The sequence below is a fragment of the Tyto alba genome, unplaced genomic scaffold (assembly GCF_018691265.1).
Source record: "Tyto alba isolate M040663 unplaced genomic scaffold, T.alba_DEE_v4.0 Super-Scaffold_42, whole genome shotgun sequence".
Taxonomy (NCBI): Eukaryota; Metazoa; Chordata; class Aves; order Strigiformes; family Tytonidae; genus Tyto; species Tyto alba.
Window position 1 is genome coordinate 34,006,049 of NW_024881318.1, and position 22,723 is coordinate 34,028,771.

At 38.4% G+C, this 22,723-nt stretch overlaps 1 protein-coding gene across 1 annotated transcript in view; it reads left to right on the top strand.

The window, feature by feature from the left end:
• Positions 1–22,723, top strand: part of SLC1A1 (solute carrier family 1 member 1) — a 57,988-nt gene that overhangs the window by 4,898 nt on the left and 30,367 nt on the right. Inside the window, exon 2 of the mRNA XM_032989672.2 lies at positions 9,889–10,029. Coding sequence (XP_032845563.2) covers positions 9,889–10,029 — 141 coding nt within the window. The remainder of the gene's footprint in view (positions 1–9,888; positions 10,030–22,723) is intronic.

Here is a 22,723-nt window from a genome sequence, read left to right on the forward strand (position 1 = left end):
CACCATGTGGAAGGCCACCCTGAATCAAAGGTGCTCACAATACTCCTGACAGTGAGAAGTTTCTTTGGTAAAGGTAGCCTGCAGCCTCTAAACCCTGTAAACCTATAGACTCTTTCAGAAAGTTTTTCCCATTAAATTGTTTCTGTCTCTGACAAGTGTAATTTAAAAATAAAAACCCCATTCTGGATATGGAGTAAGGCTTCACTGTTTTTCATTTACGTCTCCTTGTACATTTACCAAAAAGTGACCAGTTAGCTTAAGCTGTCTTTGGTACCATTTCTCTTTGCTTGTACTATACAGTGTGAAGGTTACAAACAATGAAGCAGATTAATTGCCTCTTGAAATACACTAGCAAAACCAAAGCTCTTTTCTTTACAGCAGGAAAAGAATTAAAGGAAATATACCAAAGGAAAGAACTTATTACCCTGTACAGTTGTCAAGCAAACATCTGATTCCTTGCTTGAATTCTGAAGCATAACATTTTATTAATTTGGAATTTATAACAGGTGAAGACCAGACATTCTGAATCAACTGTGGTACCATGAAAATTTAACAGAAGACTCTGGTTTCTTCCTGGTGTAATTTTTAGCAGCATAGATACTTCTGACTTTTTATGCCCCTTAGGCAGTTGTGATGCTTATCTGTCTGTCTTCTCTGTCACACTGCATACAGTTCGATACAGGATGGGATCTGTTCAGAAACATGTGAAACCCAGCAATTCTGAAAGAATGTCTGAATTTAATTTTAAAGACAGAAAATAAAATGCAGAAAGGCTAACAGTTTCATCTGAGAGTTACACTTACTACTGAGGATGAAAAATGCTCTGAGTCTGAAACTCAGCCAACAAAAGAAACCAAAGATAACTGAAACCTGGTGCCTCTTTTGCTCTTGAGCTGTTTTGAAGCAAAGAAAACCTAACTTTTATTTGTTCTTCTGTAATTTAAAGTGTTCTCCTGTTGTCCATGTATTTTGTGTCATTTTGTAACATAAAGCCTGGGTTTCACTTTATGTGAATGAAGTGAAACTGTCACTAGAGGTGAACTTTTCAATAAAGGGAGCTTTGAAAGAAGTGAGTCCAAGGTTGATTTCCACTCTACTGACCACCAAAGCTACCAAAGTCAATGAAATATTTATTTGTTTGAAAGAATAACACCAATACTACCAGAAAAATATTTACTGTTTCCAATTTCCCAATATTATTTAAGGGAAAATGCTACAGTGTAATGACAATAATATTTTCTGTTCTCTGTTTACATCTTAAGAAAGCATAAAGACATTTTCCTCTTGTATACCACAACAGATGGATAATGTTCAGGTTGAGACTATTCACAAACAACACTTTCACTGTTTGCAAATTTATTTTTTTTTTTTTTTTACAAAAGCCTCATAGGATTTCTGGAAGGCATTTTTACTTAAGGCCCCACAACAGTATCTCATGCTGTAAAGTCACACCTGTATCAAATATTATGCTGAAGATCAGGGCTATATTGGACTTAGTGTTCCAGACTTACTTTTCTGTCTACCATTGTTCCACTTATTACCCATTCCATGAGAACCAAAAGGTATATCAGAAGATTAAATGTAACATGATAGCAATTGCTATGGATTACATATAATCTAAGTATTTTCACAGTATATTGCAGAACACCCATTTCTTGGTCCTCTTGGTCCTTTCATGCTTTTGGAACTGCAAACAACCTGACCTTGCTTAATCTGAACTCATTTTCGGAGTCATATCTCTGATTTCTCAAAGCTTTGATGTCTTCATTAGTTTTAGAATAATGATGTTTCTGCATGTCACTATCTGTCTCTCTTTAGTTTCCACTAAATTGCCTTTCTGGTGCTTATCTCAATTTATTACAGTCAGAATCATTCCACTGTCCTTCCAGCAAGGGGATAGCTAAAAAGGTATGTCCTGTTTACTATCTTTCCTCTCATCACAGCTTAAGACAGAAGCTGTAACAAGGGTAAGAATCCAGTAGATATTCCCAATTACTAGCCTTTCACCTTTCTTAAAGCATTGCAAACCATTTAGTTTCTCATGTTTTTCAGGGGTCTTGAGTGAAGATTCAGTGGATTTGGAGACATGGAGGAAGCAACAAGACCTGTAAATGTCTGAATGACTGTAGAGGAGACAGGTCATAGTTGAAGAAGGCTTCCAAGTTAGAGATGGGTGGTATGAAGGAGAATAGTGGCGGTTTTAGAAGTAGCAGCTTAAAGGGGTCATGGAAAAAGTCTACAAAAGAAGACGAGCAAGTTACTGTTGTCAGGTTACATACAAATTTTACTGTAAACCACAGAAATATGAGATAGAAAGATACCTCCTGGGTTATCACATCCAGTCAGTCTACTGCTGCTTCAGGTTACACCATTTTAGATAAGTTTCTATGACATACATGCTCCACATTAAAGCTGGATAGGCTTCTTGGTGCCTTCACATCATCCTAGGGAGCTATATTCATCAGTCTGATTGTTATAAACCTTACAGTTTCCCTTCTAAATGTATTCATGTTCAGTATGCATCCTTTTGTTAAAACATTGCTCTTTCTCTGCTATTCTTCCATTTTCTATAATTTTCGCTCACTCATCCCTGTTGAACAAATCAAGGTCTTTAATCTCCTTTCAGAAAGTAGGCTCCTCATTCTTTTAATCACTCTACAGTCCTTCTTTGTGCATGTTTCAGTTTGATTTCACTTTTCCTCAAGCCTTAATGACTTTCACACAGAATTACCCAACAGAACAGGTGCCTTCACCAGAACACATCCAAATTAACGAGGGAGTGTAGGTTGTATAGCTGCTGGGAAAGAACTGTAATTTTCTTTAGATTACTTAATTTATGACATAATCTTGATGATATCGTGTTTATTGTGTTAAAGTTGTAGATATTGTACTTAATTTTACAAATCTAACGAGTCACCGAGTTTGTTGGAAAGCTGTGAAAGAGGCAAGCAGTATTTCTCATACAAGTTAATTTATCTTAACAGAGTTAAGGACTAATGAATGAAATCTTCAAACCACCTCTCTGTATTTTTGTGTATGTTAATGGATTGTTCCTATAGTTAGGTTCTGTACAGCAGTTCTTACTGGTGTACTGAGATACATATACAGATGAAGCACAATTGTAAAGGTTTTTTCTTTCCTTCAATTGTATTCTTCTATCTTGGCTTTCTTGGATAGAATTTACATCTGCCTACTGAAAGTATGTACACACAAAATTCATCTATAGCGTATTTAGATAAATGAAAGGAAATTACGAGTCTAATAGGAGACACTGTTAAATTATCAAACTGCTTAGCCATCCACACATTGCTGTTCTGGGGAACACTGGGTCAGCATTCAGCAGAGCTGCAGTTGCTCATAGTCAGAGGAGAATGGCCATTATTTCCCTTTCCTGGCTGAATGAAATAACTGCCCATGGCTTGACTAAGGATGAGGTGGGTCCTGTGCAGGCCTGCATTGCAGAGAGGCCACCCTGTGTTATCAGTGACTGTTACAGGCCACTCTGTGTTATCAGCCCTGCTACAGGCTTCTTCAGCACAGAAGGTAGCAGGAGTTACATGGCTTTGCTGGTTGCAGCAGCCTTCACACCTGCTGTGAGTCAGGGAGTGCCCCACACTGGAGAGGCTGTTTTTTCACCCTCTGGCTAGTACTCCACCTTGCCTTCATTCCTAAAGGTCCATCACAGGGAGTCACTGTCCACCCAGACTTTCCTCACACTGCAGTCAGATGACTGTGTCATTTGTGTGAAGGAATTTACAACTGCTGCACCCTCAACAGGTTAATCAGAGAGCAGACAGTGGATCCTCTCCTCATCCTCACCACAGTGGAGGAAGGAACACCCATTCCTCTAATACATTCCTACTAAATAAGTTTCAGTCGACTTGGGAACTTTCTTCTGGAGGTTTTCCGAGAGAACTTTTCTTCACATATCCTTGTAAGCAAACTGGTAGTCTGGTCAACACCAGCATCTGGTGAGTTAAGATCAGTTGCCATGCAATTATACCCCAGAGACTCTAAATCCTATCTCAGTAGTTAGTAGTTCTACCTTAGTAGTTTTCTAAGAATCTTATTTTTTTTTCAGTTAAGATCAATATGTTTTTTGGAAGGAATACTAATTGTGAAGTAGAGTGTAAAACAGTAGAATGCATAACATCAGAAAATATTAAAAATAATGCAAAGGGACCTGAAATAATAAGATGCAACAATAAGTTTATAAGTATTATTATAAGTAACAATTTCTTCTGCACCCTCTCTTTTAGTGCTTTGTAGTTGGCACTGTGTATTTCTTTGTAGGTAAGAGACAGCCAGTGATACTACACAAAATCTATAGAGAGGAGAAAAAAAAAATTGATTTTATAAAATATTACTAAAGGTGTTAGACTGTGCTACAGACTGAAAAAATCTTGCCTGCCTGTACTGCAATTTGACATGTTTATATTGATGTTTTGTATTGTGTTTCAAATCAAGTCAGTCAACTTTGTTTGCCAGCCTTTTCAGTCCCATGAATCATCTGCTGTAGAGATAATCCAGTTAAGACTCGCCAAGATGATAGCAGTAGTTGTATTTTAGTCTGTCAAGTGAACAGCATATTGTGAAATTATGAAGAGCTTAATCACTTTGTTAATAGCACAATCCATGTTGATACAGTACAATTAAATATCAGCTTTTAACCATGAGACGTGCCCACATTTTTTCTTCTTTTAATGCAAAATTCCTATAATTCCCCCAGTATCTATCAGTATTAGCCAGAATCACTAACTGTGCTCTAGTGAAAAGGAGTTTCTACATGCTGGAATTATATGAAAACAGGAAAAATAAATACCACAACTTTTTTTCAGAAAGAGATACAGTGTAATTCAGAACAGATCATTTTACAAAACAGATTATTTTCTCACCAGAAATGTATTCTGGATTTCTTTTCACATTATCCTTATGGTTTATTTCTAAGGATCATTCCCATAATAAAGTCAGTAAGAGTTGAAGATGATATGCTGTTTCTGAAGTACCATGCTGTTAAGGATGATGTTAAGGAATCCTACCTGTTAGATACCAACTTTATCTGGTTTATAGTTCAGTGAGAGGTAAGACCAGGCACGTTTGTGTGTGGACTTCAATTATTTGTTTCTAAATCATGAGTTGTTTTGCCTGCGAATGAAGGTAAAGATAGTAAGGGTGCATAGTACCATGCATCATCTTTGTTATCCAAGATGTAATCAGGCTCTGAAGAGCATCTAACCCACAATGGTAATGACATAAAGCAAGTAACTACAGTCATGTCATACTGCATGTCCTGAACAGATTCAGCTACTCAGGGGTTCTGAGTTTTCAAATTCAAGATCTGAATTATATTGATGCCACACATTTATACAAAAAAGGCTTCAGGATTTAGCCTTCACTCCCTGAAAAACTGTAAATAGTCTCCACGTTTGGTTACTTGGGTGGTTGGTGAGAGGGCAGCACATTTTCACAAGTTTGCAGTGCCTGTAGGGCAATCTGTGACACTCCGCATGACTACTAGTATAGATGAACTGAGAGATTATGGAATTTGTTTGAACAAGATGTGTATTTCTTTTCTTAATAATTTCCAAATCTGCGTCATGAGCTGCATCACAGTTCTTGAAGAAGAATGTAGTAGTCCTATTGTTGTTCCCGTGCAAATAATTTGCCTTTTTCTTTAGACAACATTTCAGAAACAGCAGTATGCAAAAAAATATACTGTAGATGTAGGGCAGATGGCGATGAGTGTTTACCAGATACCCACATGTCACAGAGTTAACTTTGCAGATATGCAGAACCTACAACGTAATGGTTTCCCAGGACACATTTTACCTAATTTCTGTGGTTCACTCACTGCACACATGTACAGAGACCAGACTGGTTCTGCCACCTTATTGCACACAGTGATCATTTCCTAGGCCCTGGAAAGCAAGCCTCAGGCTTGGCAGATGTGGTTGATCTAGTTCTACATGCAGTACAACCCATTGCAGATGCTATCCCCTTGCAATACTTCCTGCTCCTCTTTACCTGGGCAACACAACAAAAGAGAGATCATCCCATACAGAGGAACCATGTATTCCCTGTAAGTTTTTATGCTAGGACTCCAAAGACTACCTGAAAGATGAGTGCCAACAGTTTTCTCTTAATATGCTAATTTTCAGTAGTTTTCTTCCACTCTGTTTTTCTTCTCTTGTTCTTCTTAGCCTCACCTCTCACTTCTCTGAGTCTGCATTTATGGCCTTTCTTTGAAGGATTTTCTGTCTGTTACCAAGCTTGTAAAAAGACTATATGGTACCTGGGAGAGCAGTACTATGGGGTCAAGGCATGTGTTGTTCCATATAGACAAAATAATCGTCCTGTGCCACCTTCACGCATTGCAATCCCAGGGACCCGAACTGCACCTTGCCTTCTCTTGGTCAGTAACTAATAGGAGAGAAAATGTATGTAGACACCAGACGATATAGCATGTACTGTACTGTGCACAGTTGCAAGGAGATATTTGCCTTAGAAAATTAAAGACATGGGATTGTACTGTTTTTGCCACCTTCATTCTTCCATTCTGCCCAGTATTGCAGAAATCAGGACCTTAAGGAGTATATGCTGTTGAGCTATAAGTAGAGGATTGCTCTTGTGGTAAAAAACATAACCTAACTTAGCCATGTGGGCAAGAAGGAAAAGCAGGAAGAGGGAATAGGAAAGAAAGAAAAGCAATTTAGCATGCACAAGAAGAAAGGTGTAGTGTTTGACACTGAGGGAGGAGGAAGAGGGCAGGCAGGAAATGTGATGTTTTGCTCTTTAAAAATGCAGAAGTCGATTATTCCATAAATGAAAAAGAGAGAAATAAAAAGAAAGGAAAATTCCTAATCTATAGTAGAGGGTTTGCCTACTATAGGGTGTTTTGTGGTTGTTAGAAGTAATTGCACATGTATGAATTAGTTTCAGAAATCGTGGAGTATCAATATCATTCATGTAAAGGAATTAACATTTTGTAAGACTATACTTGCTTAGGGCTGCTGTAATCAATGTGATGTTAAAAGCACTGGTGACCATGTGAAATATGTTTATGCCAGGCCATGCTTCTTTCTGTCCATTATAATTCCCAGGAAGCAAATTCCAGTTGAACTTGATTATTCAGATGAGGATCAAAAAATTCTACATATATCCATTTCCAGTACATAAGCAAATTTATTCTGCTAACTTTCTAACCTTCTCTCTTTACTGTTACAAAATAAAATTTCTTCTTATATTCCCATGCTAAATTCCAGCAACATATGCTAGATGCTAGCTCCAGTTAAAAGGTAGATGAATTTTACTGTATTTTGACACACTACAGAAATTAATATGGATACAAGTGCTCTTTCTGGTAAAGGAAGAGCATGAACAAGGAAGCAAGAGCAATAGCGGAATTTTAAGAGATTGTTGGAATGAGGAAGTCTTTTCTCAGTTACTGGCACTAGATAAATAATATCCTCATCAAAAAAAAAAATGTAAATGAAAAAATTTAAGGAAACCCTATTAAAATTTTGAGAGCTTGTGGGAAGTTTTTGTAGTGAAATTCAAAGAAATGGAAAGGAGAACTCTGAGGAATGAAAATGAGGGTGAATCTTTCAACTTGCTAGTAATCTTGCTAAATGTATGACGATGAAACTTCCCAGCTGGTCAAACATGACAGTCACCACCTGGAATGAAAGGCACATGGTTAGAACACATCCTAGTCACACCTGCTCAAAGTGATGTTACACAGCTTCTAATAAACATGCAGTCTAGTCTTGCCTACCCTAAATCATGTGAATAGTCCGAAAACATGGAGATTACTTACAAGCTTAGGTTCAGCTATTTACACTGCTGTTTTCAGGATCAAAGCCTTCCCAACTTACTTCAATACATGTTACCATTTTACAGATTTTTATCTTGCTTGGGCTTATCTTAAGGTACAGACTAATTCTTTTCAACACATTTAGTTCAGTCACTAGATTAGAACTAGAGTTCATTATATCTTTATCATTCACCGATCAAGGGCATTTACATAATATTGTAAATATCTTCAAGGCTATTAAGATTCAAGATTGTTGCAAGAAATTTAAACTGTCCGTGTTCACTGGCACAGATGATTCCTAAATCGGAAATCTTAATAACTTCTTAGAGCAGCCTGTTTCCTGAAAGGTTAACTTGTTCATTTTCCATCTCTTTATTAACAGGAAAGACTTGGTAGGAGTTTATAACCTGCCTCTATTTTCTTTCAGCTTGTTTCTGCAGGTGCAGATAGATCACAGAAAAGATGGTTCATGATCTTTTTTGTGCTCTCAGAGGCAAATTCTGTGAAGCTAGCTGGTAGCTTACATTTCTACATCAACTAACATCCAGATAGTGTGTGAGCTAGCACAAACCTCAGCCATGGTGAATCTTTAGGGAGGATTTTTGCAAAAGTCCTTACTTTCAAGAAGAGAATGTTAATGAGTTGCTTGTTTAGTAGAGAATTGGATATGGGATCCTTGTCTGTTTCCTTCAATATCAACAGTACAGACCAATTGTTTGTGGATTTGCCTAAATCTGGGTTTGAACCTGCTGGTACTGTCTGCCTGCACAACTTCAATCACTTAAAATAAGAAACGTATCCTATAAGCCTGTTTAGTCAAACTTTACTCCAGTTTCTTGAGCAACATTTAACTTAAATGCCTTGTATACCATCAAAAATAAAACTGGGGGAAAAGGTGCACTTGGCAGCTTTCCCGGGACCCTGCAAGTTTACATGAGCCACTGAGACTGGTAAAGGTAGACTGGTAGCACCTTCTTGTGCTTTTATAACAATTCTGTGGCACAATACACACCACAGATGTCACTAAAATACCAAGGGATGTAAATAATTCCAGTAATTTAAGTGGGCCTATTCATACAAGTAAGACCTTTCGCCACTCAGCGGGTAATGAAGGGTTCTGGGTTGCCATGTCTCCCACTGAATCCAGTTAGAGATTGAATGTCTTGATACTCAATTTGGCCAGGACTGAAGCATTACAAGGTTTGTATATGAAACAACAGTCGTAATGCTTTCTAAACACTGATGAACACATTTCCTATACCAGTGATTTTCATTCAAAAATCACACTGAAATGGAAAATGAAGGTATTTCCTGTCAAACTGAAGAAATTTGTCTTTTGGCCCATGATTTATTTTATTTAGGTATAACTCTTGGCTGTGATTTGTCTCAGAAGCTGGAACTATTTGATAGTTAATCCAAAGATAAGAGTAAGTACAAAGGTGCTTTGTACTGTGGCTCAATCACTGATTAAACTTATAGTTTGGTATTTTGTAGATCCGTCATGTAGTGGAATGAGTGTGAAATATGCTGAGTGTATTTTTGTTGATCCATTTCCTTTAAATTATTAAATTAATTTAGTGATTGTAGTCACACTTTTCTAATTATGTAGAGCCACAATTGCTGAACATATCAATGCTGGGTAGACATATTTTCACCAATCCAAATTATCTAAAATATTTATATCATTTCACTTTATTTAATGTTTTGTAGTGCTTATATATTATTTTGAATTTTTTTAATGCCAGTTATGGATCTTATAGAGCTAGTGAAAGCAGATAAAAAGTCACTACTGGACTGGATAATCAGAGGGCATGATCAAGATTTTTCCAGAGACATACCTAAAGACATCCTCCAATTTCAGGATTATACATGTTATTACTGTGCCTATTATCAATATATAGAAAAGAAAATGAAACATCTCTAATTTGCTTTAGAAGTTCCACCATGGCAGTAAAAATATGTCTATTGCTTGTTCATTTTGTTTTGCTGTTGTTCTCTTATTTCTCCTCCTTTCCCCCCATGTGTCTACTCTAAATTACTGCTAATTTGTGTCACATTTTTTATGTGTCTTTTAGGTATTGGAGTCGGCATGCTGGTACGGGAATATGGCAAACTGTCTAACCTGGATAAATTCTACTTTTCGTTTCCTGGGGAAGTGCTGATGAGAATGCTCAAACTCATCATTCTGCCATTAATCATATCAAGTATGATCACAGGTATGACTGGAAATAGACTGTTAGCTGATGAGATTGTCATTGTGGTTTAGCTTTCTTTCTAAAAAAAATAACCTTTAAAAAACAATTTGATAGAAATCTATAATGAAACGTATAGTTTGCACACATTTAGATGAAGCTTTTCTATATATAATGAGAATGGATTTGGAAGGGTTAGCATCTTTATCTGGTAATTAAGTTATAAAGAGCTATGAGATAATAATTTAGATGTTTATAGATTCTTGTATCAATTTCTCCTTGTTTTCAGGAGTTAAACAGTTGCAAATTACAAGCCCAAAGCTGCAACTGCATATTCTCAGTTAGAGTTAACAATTGTAATTAGTCTTATGCTGCCATTTCACAAGAAGGAGCAAGCTAATCTCATAGTTTACTGTCATAAAAAGAGGAGAATCCTCACCTACACTTCCCTCAGCAAACTCCCATGAGGTACCTTGAATGAGCTCTGACACTTGCTGAATCCTTCTGTGAGTCCATTCAATTCACTGACCTGACAGAAAACTATTAATTAGGAAAAAAAAAAAAAAAAGAAAAAAGAAAAAACCATAATCTGTTTGTTGTGCTTGGTTCAAAGGAGTTTTGGAGAAATGCAAGGGAGTGGGGAGGGAGATGGTGTGGCCAGGAAGGCGTTACAGTAAGAGAAGGAGAGCTTTCCTGTTTTGGAAGAAGCAAGCAAGCCTTTGGCTGGAACCCCGCCATGGCATGCTGGAATTTGCTAACAGCTCACCAGGTAGGAAAGATTTGGCTAGATTGGCCAAAGTGAGCCCAAAGAGAAGAGACAGAATTGAATGTCAAATAGCCTTTCTGAAATAAATAAAAAAAAATAAAATTTTAAAAAAGGGTAAAGAAAGCCAATCTAACTTGTCTTTATTCTTTAAGCCTTTATTGAGGGAACAAGGTTTGTGACTAATTTCTTTTAGCTTCCTACAATGAATCAGGACTTCTATCTTGGGAATGTCTCCACGTCCAGGTGTTTGTTGTTTGGTTGGATGGTCATGGAAATGCGTCAGACATTTGACTGCAGAAAAGGAGAGCATGTCATGATCAGAAAATGAAAGGGGAATTTTGATCATGCTATGAAAGTGCTTTCAAGAATAGGATATTGAATACAGACTCCCAAGCTTCTCAGAGTGCATGGCCAAAAATATCACTAATTTCACTAGCACACTTCAAAGTGGGCCTATGACAGAAAGACCCTCAAGAAAGCTGCCAAGGCCTTTGGGGCATATCTGTAATGCAGGGTGACAGGACTGAAATGGTGAATGTCAAGAGCTGCAAGATGGAGACATCCAGAAAGGAAAGCTGCGAGAGGCAGAGTGAGAAATGGTAGCAGAAAATAGTCAAGGCCTGTGTCCAAAGGAATGAAGGGACATGAAACAGCTAGTGTGTAAAGGAGAGGAGAACAGAGAGAGGAATAAAAAGAACTTGGTGTTTTAATTAATAGACAGGACAGCAGCATTTTTATATAGAGGAGTAAAGGAAACAGAAAGCAAAGGAAAACTGAACTCTGCTTCTGTCATATTGAACTTGAGTGTGTGACAGGAGATCCAGGAAAAGCTGCCCAGATAAGACTAATATATTTGGTTTTTCAAACAAGCTTTTACTTGTGAGTGAAGTTGGGCCTATGTCTTCAGAAATAAAGGATATTGTTAGTATAACTATGAAATGAATTATTTATTAAATGTATCCTTGTCCAGTACTTGCAAGGGGAAACAAATCATGCGGTTAAAAATATTATGCTGCTATTTATTGTTTATCATTCCAACATGAGTAAACTGTATTTGTAACTACTAACATGAGATTGCATAAAACCCAAAATTGCAGGTTACAGGACTTAGATTCATATACAGAGGTGAGAATGAGATGTTCTGATTCTGACCTTGGCATATCCAACTGACATAGAAAAGAATGTAAACATCTGATAATCAGAGGAAATAATACTATCTAGATGTGAGTAGATGAAGAAATGTAAAGTACTACTCAATTTCTTTCTTGTACTGGGGAACCCAGAACTGGACGACACAGTACTCCAGGTGTGGCCTCACTGGTGATGTGTTTAGGGAAAATATCACCTCCCTCCACATACTGACAGTGCTCTTCATAATGCTGTCCAGGAGGCTGTTGGCCACTTTTGCTATGAGATGTTGCTGTTTGATGGTCAGCTTGTTGTCCATCAGGACCCTCAGGTCCTCTGCAGTCCCGTTCTCCAGCCAGTCAGCCTCCAGCATGTACTGGTGCCTTGCATCATTATTCCCCATATGTAGAGCTTTGTATTTATCCTTGCTGATCTTCATGAGATTTCTCTCAGATGAATTCTCCAGTCCATCCAGGTACCTCTGAATGTCAGTATAAGCATCTCATGTATCAGCCACTCCTCCCAATTTTGTATCATCTGTGAATGTGCTGACAGAGCACTCTGCCCCATCATCTGGGCCACTGATGAAGATGTTAAATAGTATTGGCCCCAGTACTGACTTCTGGGGTACACCAGTAGTGGCTTGCCTCCAACCAGACTTTTGCTGTTGATCACAACCTTCTGAGACAGGCCATTCAGCCAGTTTTCAATTCATCTCACTGTGTAATTATCTAACCTGTACTTTGTCAGGTTTTTCTGTGAGCACGTTATGGGAAGCAGTGTCAAAAGCCTTACTAACATCAAGGTAGACAACATGACCTTTTTGCAATTCTGAATTTTAGCACCAAAGCAAAATTCACACTTTCAGAAAATATTGTAAAGAATAGAACAGGGAGGGAAATTTAAATTATAAGGAGGAAACAGGATGTGTCTTAAGCTATGTCTGTAAAAAAGACAGGCACCTCACTGTTGGCAGGGGCACATCTCTCTGCCTTTGCCTATGAACCTTCACTGGAATGAGACACAGAAGTATTTTCCTCAAAAGTAACCTCATCATTATTGACTAAAAGTAGGACATACAAGGATAGCACCACAATCTGCATGCTGGCTGTCTTTGCTGGCACCAATGGTGTTCTGAGTATGCCCACCTTCTCATGATTTGCACATTATGCAGACACCTATAGGGCTTATATCTGATAATCACAGCTGTCAGACCTGTGTACATGTTCACAGTCCCAGTGGCAGACATTTAGGGCCTTAATACATATGTGGTTACTGCAGTAAAACTAGTGACAACACATCAACTGGTCCTGAATAACTGTCTTTTAGTTCACAAGATAAGGGGATGCTTCTTAGCTCACAATGAGAGAAAGTTAAACTTTAAATCATGTTATTGTGCTTTTGCTGCAGGCTAAGAGAGTACACAGAGACAATTGCAATGGCTCATTTTGTGCATAATTGTAACCAGACCATCGTGCCTGGTCCAAAGTCATCTAGGAAGTTTTGATGCCTACAGGAGGCCATTTTGTGAAAATGTCATGTCAAAATATTGGATTTTGGTGACTAGTAACATTTTTGTACAAGAACCACCAACATGTTATTGAAAATACAATCTGTAGTTTTCTTTTTTAGGATTAGAATGTTTTAAAAGGTAATGTCACATCCTGAAAAGCACCGACTTATACACAGGCTTTTGAGACAGTGAGCTATGGACAAATGCATGTTCTATGACCAGATCCCTGTTCATTTGGGCATAATGATGCAAATAAAGCCCACAGCAAAGACAGTGATGTTGGGAATCACTCCTGGAGATTCCAGGAGTTTCTGCAAAAATTAAACTATTAGTAATTTTAAATTGTTGGGGGAAACCCTATCTTAGTGGAAAAACTCATGGACTTCTTTAATTAGAGCAGGAACACACTTAGTCTATTTTCAAATTGAAAAGGCAAAATTCTCCCTCTGGTTAAATGAAGGGCTTTGTAGAATGTGGTTTTGCTTTGCAAACCCAGTTCCTCAGAGTGTAAAAGAGGGAAAGCATTGTTTACATACTTACTTTGCATAGCATATGAGCTGCAATTTGTGAAACTTTTCCACTGACCTGCCTGGAGGCTGAACTATAATCTGATAAAAAACTAACAAAAGCACAAAGAATTTATTTGTTTGGAAAAAAATTAAAAGAATGGTTATTAGATTGTTGTTTTGAGGACAGAAGAGTCTAAGTAGTGCCATGCTTTTTTAAACTATTCTTAATCTATTTCAGAGCTGCATTTTAAATGCCCTCTTCTTCTGTTAATTATTTTAATGGATGGCAGATGTAAGTTTAATTTACTCCAACTTATTAACCCACCACTGATAATTCAGTTCAGAGCTCTTTCAGATCTCTATGAGATTTCTATCCCTCAAATTAGCTAATGGTACACTAATGCATAATTCTTGTGAAGGAATTATTTGTATTTTCTGTTTCCTGCTGTAGTGTCATGGACAAATGGAAAATTAAAATCAAAACCCTAGAGGGTTACTCAAGACCCTTGCTATGTCATCCAGAACTACACCTGTACTGAGTGTAATACTCCATACCCCAAATCAACTTCTTTGAAGTAATGATCTAAAAGAAGAAATGATTAGGCAAATACCAAAAATATGTTATTTTTAGGTGCCCTGTAGGGAGAAAGAATTGAGAGGAATCTCTTGTGTACTTCCTGGGAGTTTTGAGGCTCAAATATAATAATTCTGAGAGTACTTAAAAGCCTATAAAATATCTTTGAAAGTCTTGGAAATTCACAACTCTTATTTAATTCAGAGAATGAAGATTCTGTAGAATTGTGCAGTATATGTCATCACGTCTGTATATTGTGCAGACTAGTCCCTTTAATCACTTTTAGCCTTCTTTTTCATGGACTGAGATTCACAGGGAAGGTAATGTCAGTAAATGTTTGCAAATCTGTTTTCTTTCTGGATCACAAAAGAACTTAGGCTGGAGACTACTGTCCAGTTTCTGAACAGTTCCCCTGTACTTGGTTACAAGCTGGGGAAACTTAACCCAACACCCCCAGCCTTTCAGATACTACCGAAGTGCCATGGCTCCACTTCCCATCTCTCTTCAATCAGTCCTTCTAAGCTAGGGTTATTTCAGACTGCCCGTCTCACTGATTTCTAAAACTACAAGCCACGGACCATGATGTGGAGGTCTTTCTCTAGGGCAAGAATGTTTTCTGTCAAAAACTTCCCCTAAAAGCTGGAATCATGTATCTGATAAATGACCATTCTTTAATGATATTTCCCGGTTTACCCATAAATGCTAGAATGCTTAGCTGTGTAGTAGTCACGTTTGTTCTGTTTTCTGCACCATGCTTTGGGTTAAAAGATTTGACACATAACACAGCAGGTCCATGACTCACATCTCAATATCAATGACATGATTTTATTAGATATTCAACATCTCTTTTAAATTCTACAATAACCTCTCCCTCATTTCTTATATTTTCTCCCTGATGAAACAATAAAGCTTTTCTTTCTATTTCTGACCTTCCCTGCACTTCCAGCCTTCACAGACAGCTCCAAAGAGGCTAGAACATATACAGGGGAGTTTTCTGGCTTGTGAATTTGTGCAGGGTTAGCTGTAGGGAACACCGAAATTCTTTAAAGCAATTGATGAGGTGTTTGTAGGTTACACACACCATACTCCAGGAACAGTGAAAAAAAGAAAGTATCAGTTTCCTTTCTGAGGGCAGCTTGTATGTGAGCTATAAATACAATACCTGCCTTGCTGTGATTCTGACAATGCTCTAATCACGAGGTTTCCATGACTGTAGAAATAAACTCTTCCTTTACTCCAGGGCCTGCTTTGATTACTGCTTCAGTACTGTCTGAACGACCCTGCCAGTTCCACCTTTCCTACTACCAACTGCACACTCTTTTATTTGCACTTCTTGTTCATAGTACAAAGACAATGATTCTGCAACAGATCTGGGTTATTCTTTCTGACAATGGCCTATTACAACTGCATGAGAGAGAAAAATGTCCCAGTGAAGTACATGGGCCATGTGACTTTTCTCATTTTCAAAGACCATTGCTTTCCTTGTGGAAAGAGGATGTTGAATTGTGGCTGATAGATAGGTATCTTGAATTGGTTATTTGTTCTTTTTCATTGTTCAAAATGATATTGTCAGTTTCCTACCTTGGATCTATGTTTGGGAAGTTATTAATTTGCTTTATCAAGATGTCACCAAGTTTGGGAGACAAAATGTACAAAATGAGAAGCAAAATAGCTGGAATGCAAAGAGAAAAAGTAAAAGTAGAGTATTAATCAGATTGTTCTTATTTCTCATGTTTATCTTTGAAAGTCAGAACAGTTCAGATTTAACCTTTTTTTTTTTTTGTCCACTGTATTAGTAGTTGAAGTTAAAACACACCGAGGCTGGGCCTATGCTCAGAAATAGATCTGCCAGTTCCATTAGAAATAAAATGTCCACAGATTTAAAGAACTGTGAAGGAGCACAGACAAGGAAATGGCTGGAGAACAAATCTGTTTTTTTTCTTATAATGCAGGGTTTCCAAATAAATTTTCCTTTGGTATCACCATTCCTGGAGATGGCAGCTGCCTCAGCAGTTTCCATTTCTGCAAGTCCAAGAAGTGCCGCTACTGAAAGATGCTTTGTGACTGAGTCATCCTTAACATCCCCTTGTGCATCACCATCAGGCACACTAGTTTCCAGTCCTTGGGGAATTCCCTGAGCTAGCTTAACATACTCAGAGACTGTCTCTTGAGATACCTGCATGTTCTTTGCTTGCTTCTCTACTTTTCTGAACCCAAAAGAACCTCTAAGAAGGCAAGTCCATTGTATAATATTAGTAAACTAGTTATCTGGTCTCAGGCAGGAAACTCTCCTTGTCCCTCTGTATCATGTACATTGTCCAAAGTACAAAAATTGTTACGCTACTGTTAATGAGTTTTGCCTTCAGTTGTACTGAGGGATGCTGGAGGTCCTGTCCCCGCTGTCCATGTGCAGTCATTGAGGCAGGGAGGACTGCAGAGTCATGGGCTATTAATGGACAAGGCTTTGTGCCTATCCTCTTCAGATTACTTCTATCACAGTCATCTACTCCTTTCCCATCAATATCAGTTGACCTTATGCAACTGAGACAGCCCCTACATTATTTAAGGTTTTAAATTACAGTAATAAAACTTTGAAGTGCACTTCTGGTTCATGGAGCATGATTACCACCAGCTCTCAAGGGCAAAGAGCCCCAACACAATGGCCATTCTGCAGCATCAGCAGTCACTGCCTCCTGTCCCAGCCATATCACTGGGGTGCTGCTGGTGGCACCACTGTGGACAATTCTGAAGTGAATTAATGTCTTCTGTTCTGGAGCTCAGGATGCAAGCAAGAATTTCACTATATAAAAAAGATTACATTCACTTTTTTGCTCCATTTCCCTGTATGTGGACATCATGATTGATTATAAAATGAAGTGGCATGTTAAAGTTTTCTTCTTTAAGTGTCTGGAAGCTAAAACTTGTCCACCTATACATTCTAGCACCGCTAATTTTGAGGCAATTCAAATAATTTCAGTATTCCAGGTTTTCAATATACACTCCATTTATATTTCACTTGCAACAGTGTAGAGGCTAAATTTCTGCTACATCCATGAACTCAGTCTGATTTCTGTTATAAGTCTTGCTAGCCTGTCCATCTTGGCAGATTGATGTGTCATCTTCCCTCCTCATACACTCATATCTCCTGAAAAGGCATTAACTTCAGATTATGTAACCCCTAAGAGCTTTCTAGAGGAAAATTAAAATTTTCCTACAAGTGATACTGTTTGCAAATAAGAGGGATGGAACACAGTACTAATACCTTCTTTCTATGCATGTAGTCCAATAAGCTCTCTAGAGAAATATCATAATACAGTGCTGCAATGCTGATTATGCCAACTGCCTACAGGGTCAGAAATTTTTTTTTACATCTTACCTGAACTTCCTTCCATTTTATAATGATTTCATCCCTTTCATTGCCATAAGATATTCATCTCCCTTTTCTATCTGGCATTTAGGAAGGTTCATAGCAACTACTTTTTCAGCCCCATCCTAAATCATCCAGGACACCCCTTTTAGTATTTATTACTATTATTGCATTCCATGCTTTAGTCTTTTTTTTTTTTTTTAAATAATCTTTTTTCAATGCCTCTTCAAAGTTAAAAGATTAATATTTATCAATCTAATCCAGAGGTAGTCTCACTAGATCATGTAATTAGGAATTGAGAATTTTCTAATTTAAATTTTTTGTGGTATTTAAATAGCACTAACAGGTGCTTATTCATTACCTGCATGCATCTATCTTTCTATGTCCCCCCCGACTCTCCCCCCTCACCCTCCAATTTGCTAGGTTTTTTCAGTTCATTTGTAAGATATTCTTCTGTTGGATGTACACAACAATATTAGTGGAATAACAATGATTTTCTCCAAAAAACAGAGATTAAATAAATTTCTATTAAGTCTATTGTAAAGGTAATTGTTACAAGCTGTCATAAAATCCTTTTCCTTTGCAGTAAGTAACAGTGAAATTTGAATAAACACGATAACTGCTATTATAGAGGTACTGACAGAATAGGAATGGAAGACTTCTAGTAACAAACACTAAAGACAGAGGTAGTGAGTCACCAAAAATCTCATTTGAGACGCTGCATATCACTGCCTTTGGGGATTCTATTTGCCGTAGCTTCTTCATTACCTGATCTCCTCAGCCAACATCTGACTCAGAACTATCTTCCTAATGAGACTTAGCTGTATATGTAATTCAGTTAGCTAGTGGAAAACTATATACAAAAGATAATTCAGAGCCCAATGACACAGGAAACAGAAGGGAAAAAAAAATTATATGAGATGCATATCAAATGAAAGATAGTTGAGGATGATCTACATGTAACAATAGATAGCAGCATCTGAGTCCTGTGTCTCAGACAAATAGTGAAGTCGTGCATAGAATCATGCTATCTGAAGTTCTGAATGTGAGTGGTATTTCAGTAGATGGTTGTGAATTACTTGTTTGATCCTGACAGTCTTGTTCACGTGCAAGCGATGTGTTACTGCGTTTTCTAGAGAATTCCACAGAGCAAAGGGAAAAATAGCAAAAGATTCACTGTTCAGTCCTTGGAAAAAAAACAACAGTCATTCCTGTTGAATCTAATTTGTAAACTTAGATTTCAGGAACAATATGAGGAAAGTGAACTTTCAGGAAATTAACCACAGTCAGAGTAAAGTTGTATTACAAGATCACTGAAAGGGCAGAATGGGAGAGAAAAGGCTCAGAGTCTGGAATGGAAAGAGGGTAAAATCAAAGATGAGTCAAAGACAGCTTCAATAGAATACAGGCTCTGAATTCACCAGTGTTACAGTGATTCACCCTGCAGCAGTTACTGTCTGATGTGTAAACAGCATGGTTTTCCTTTCAAAAAGTGAGCATAGGCCAAGGACAAAAGGACAGAAAACAGCTGGCTTTGATACTAATCCTTGTTTTCCAGAAGGCCTGAGAGAAACATTCTTCACATAGGAAATGAAGAGATAGTAGTAGGATTAGCATGCAAAAACAGACGTCCAGGGTGGATATAGCCACATCACCAAAAGACTGAATGGGTGAAAAATGTTCAGATTATTTGACGAATTTAACATTTAGCCTATTCATACCCTTTCTGAGTCCCAGGGAATGTGAGTCCAACAAGTGTCTCTGTTTAGGAAGAATCACTGTGGACTAATGAGTCACGAGGGAGATTGCGTAGGTGATGTCAGGCACTTTGAGCACAAAGATCTCTTCAAATCTAACTTCATGTTTATGAACTGTCCTGAATTCATAGGACATCAGAGAAGACCTTTCCCTGCCATGAAAATGAAACTTTCCCACTTATATCTATCACCCAATTATCAAACAATGACAAAATTTACATAGAAATAGTATGAAATCTAGTCTTATATGTGTGACTTTCCTTTCTTTCCTGGAAGTAGCTGATTAAAGCTGATTAGCCCATGGAACAAGAATGAAAACTTGGATTCTCTTAGACACATGGAGAAATAAGAACATAAGCAATGAATTTGCTGCACAAGTCAACACTGGAACTAGGATTTTGTGTCCAGTTCCTCAAGCAAAAATCATGTGTCACTTCTGAAGATGTAGGCCAAATCCTGTTTAATATTAATCGTGTTTCCCACTGCAAGTAGAAGAAAAGTATGACAACTAATTCAAAATTGTCACTTGCCTCTAGGAGAGATTGCTGTTATGACTTGACCACCAGCCCTGTGATGATCAGAGGATTAAATGAGAATAGTCAGTATGAGATAGATGACATTCCAAAAACCAAATTAGAATAGAGACATCATACCACACAGACAGATGCAGTTGAAATTTTGATACTGCTCATCTTAAATTAGAAGCACTCTCAGCTCCATCTTTTAAAGCCCAGAAACTTCATGCGTTTCAGACAGCTATCCATTTATAAAGGTCACTGTGTCTGTACTTCTTCATTCTTTCCCTCTCCCCCTACCATTTTTCAAAGAGTAAACCTTACATTTTTGCAACAACACATAACATAGTGCACCCCAGCAATAAAACAACACTACTATTTTTATATAACATATTGTAGTACCCCTAGAAGGATTGCTTACTGAAATTCTTTGTATGCATTTTAAGATTCTCCTATGTTTTTCTATTTTCATATGTCTGTTACAACATTCTATAAAAATTTTTTTAAATGGATTTGACTGTCGTGGATGTCCATTGTATCACTTCTATGACCTAGTGACTGCACATTGCAGCCAGAAGAGCCAAGATGTAAGAGGGAAGAATTAAAACTAGTACACCTGGGAAAAACTGAGAATTCCTTTGTGATTAGCATCTGCAGAAATTCCTCAATGAAAGCAGTAAGGCTGATGGCAGTTTGGAGCAGCTTTAGAATTGCATTTTATCCTTAGTCATAGATGAGAAGGTGTGAAAACCTTAGCATTCTATTCTTCAGGAACTGTTGTTGCTATATTTTTGTTACAATAAGGAATTAGATATCAGAACCCTGAGAGAATTGTGTACAGTTGTCCTCAGAAATGTGATTAGCTCCTAAAACTGATTGAGAAAGCTATGATGGGGCTGGCAGTTTTATGGACATGGAAGACCTCTGAGCCAGGCTCTGAGTCACACTTAAGGAGAAGAGCCTTCCACCAGTGCTAGGAGCTGGCTGGGTGGTATTGATCTTTGTACAGAGAAAACTCACGTCTTGATCATCAAGTGTAGCAGCATTGACAAAGGGAGGTAAACAGCCCAGCCTTTTGCTGATTATACTTAATGGTCAATTTGTTGTGCAGATGAAGTGACATGGCAGAAGAAACAGACCCTGGCAGCTTCCATTGATATTCAGAAGCTTTGAGAACATCTAAGAAGTACTGCAGGAGATGCACTTGGTGATGACACTGAAAAAAAAAAAAAAAAAGCTGCTGAACATAGTCAATCACAGCACCAAATTGTTGATATAGTTTTTCATAATGTATCGAAAAAGAACACCTGGACGCAGAAATTCTTGTGCTCAGTTGGGATACCTCTGTAGAATGATTTGACAAACTCTTAAGGATGTAGGTGTTATCCCCTAGGGAAACAGTAAGACGATAATCAGCGGAAGTCAGAAAAGCCCAGTGATTTTTTTCCAGTCCTTAATGCAACCCTTTTCACTTCCAGATCTCAGAGGATCACAGGATTAATGAAGCACAGTGAACAGCTCTAGAATTACAGTGTTATACCTTGTGCCAAAGCTGTTTGGACATGTGTGCATTTGTACAGGCCTCCAAAATGAACACTGATGCAAACCACACAACAACGCAGTGCAATATCATCTTGTGCAGAGGGCATTTTGTTTAATTGATTTCTAATCATGTTGGATACTGATTTGCTTGTTTCAGTTTAAAATATTTATCCCAACTGTACACATCTCAGAGGGAAAAAAAAAAAATCTAATTCATGGATCACACAGTTTCAGTTTTTGACCAGGGTTAGTACCTGTGGTACAGACCAAGTGTTCTACCCAGACAGTAGTTGTCTTAAATGTTGGTAGTTTTTCTGATGATGGCAACTGCAGTCAGTCACTTGGTGTGACAGCGGGTAGGGAATGGGGGGTGCAGTCAGTGCTTCCACTTCTTACATCTTCGGTGGGGGGAGCTTCTGGAACTTCTTCCCCTGCTCCATCTTGGTCCCCCTCTCACAGGAGACAGTCCTCCACAAACTTTCCTTGACATGAGTCCCTCCCATGGTCTGCAGCATGTCCTTACACTGCACTGGTGTGGGACACCAACTTTCTCCGACTGGATTCCCTCCCACGGCTGCAGCCCTTCCCGAGCTGCTCCGGTGTGGGACTCCCCCGCATGCTGCAATCCTCCCAGTGCCGAACTACAACAGCAGGGCTACCTTTTCCCACAAGATTCCAGCCTTCTTCGGGCACAGCACCTTGATCAATCATGCAAAAAACACAGGCCATAAATCAATGTCTGCTCCACCGTAGATCTTCATGTGTGGCAGGGGGGGCCGCCCTGCCGTCTCCCCACAGGATACAGGGGGGTCTCTGCTCTGGCACACCTCCCCCCTCCTTTCTTCCTCCGTTCCTCCACTGACCTTGGTGTTCATGCAGCTGCAGCAACTCCTCCTCACAAGTCCCACTGCCCGTCACCACGTCCCTTCTTAAATACGTTATCGCAGAGGCGCAGCTGATTGGCTCAATTTCCCAAACAGAAGTGGAGCTGACTCTCACAGGGGGCCACCCCTATAGCACCATCCTCTGCTACCAAAAAACCCCACC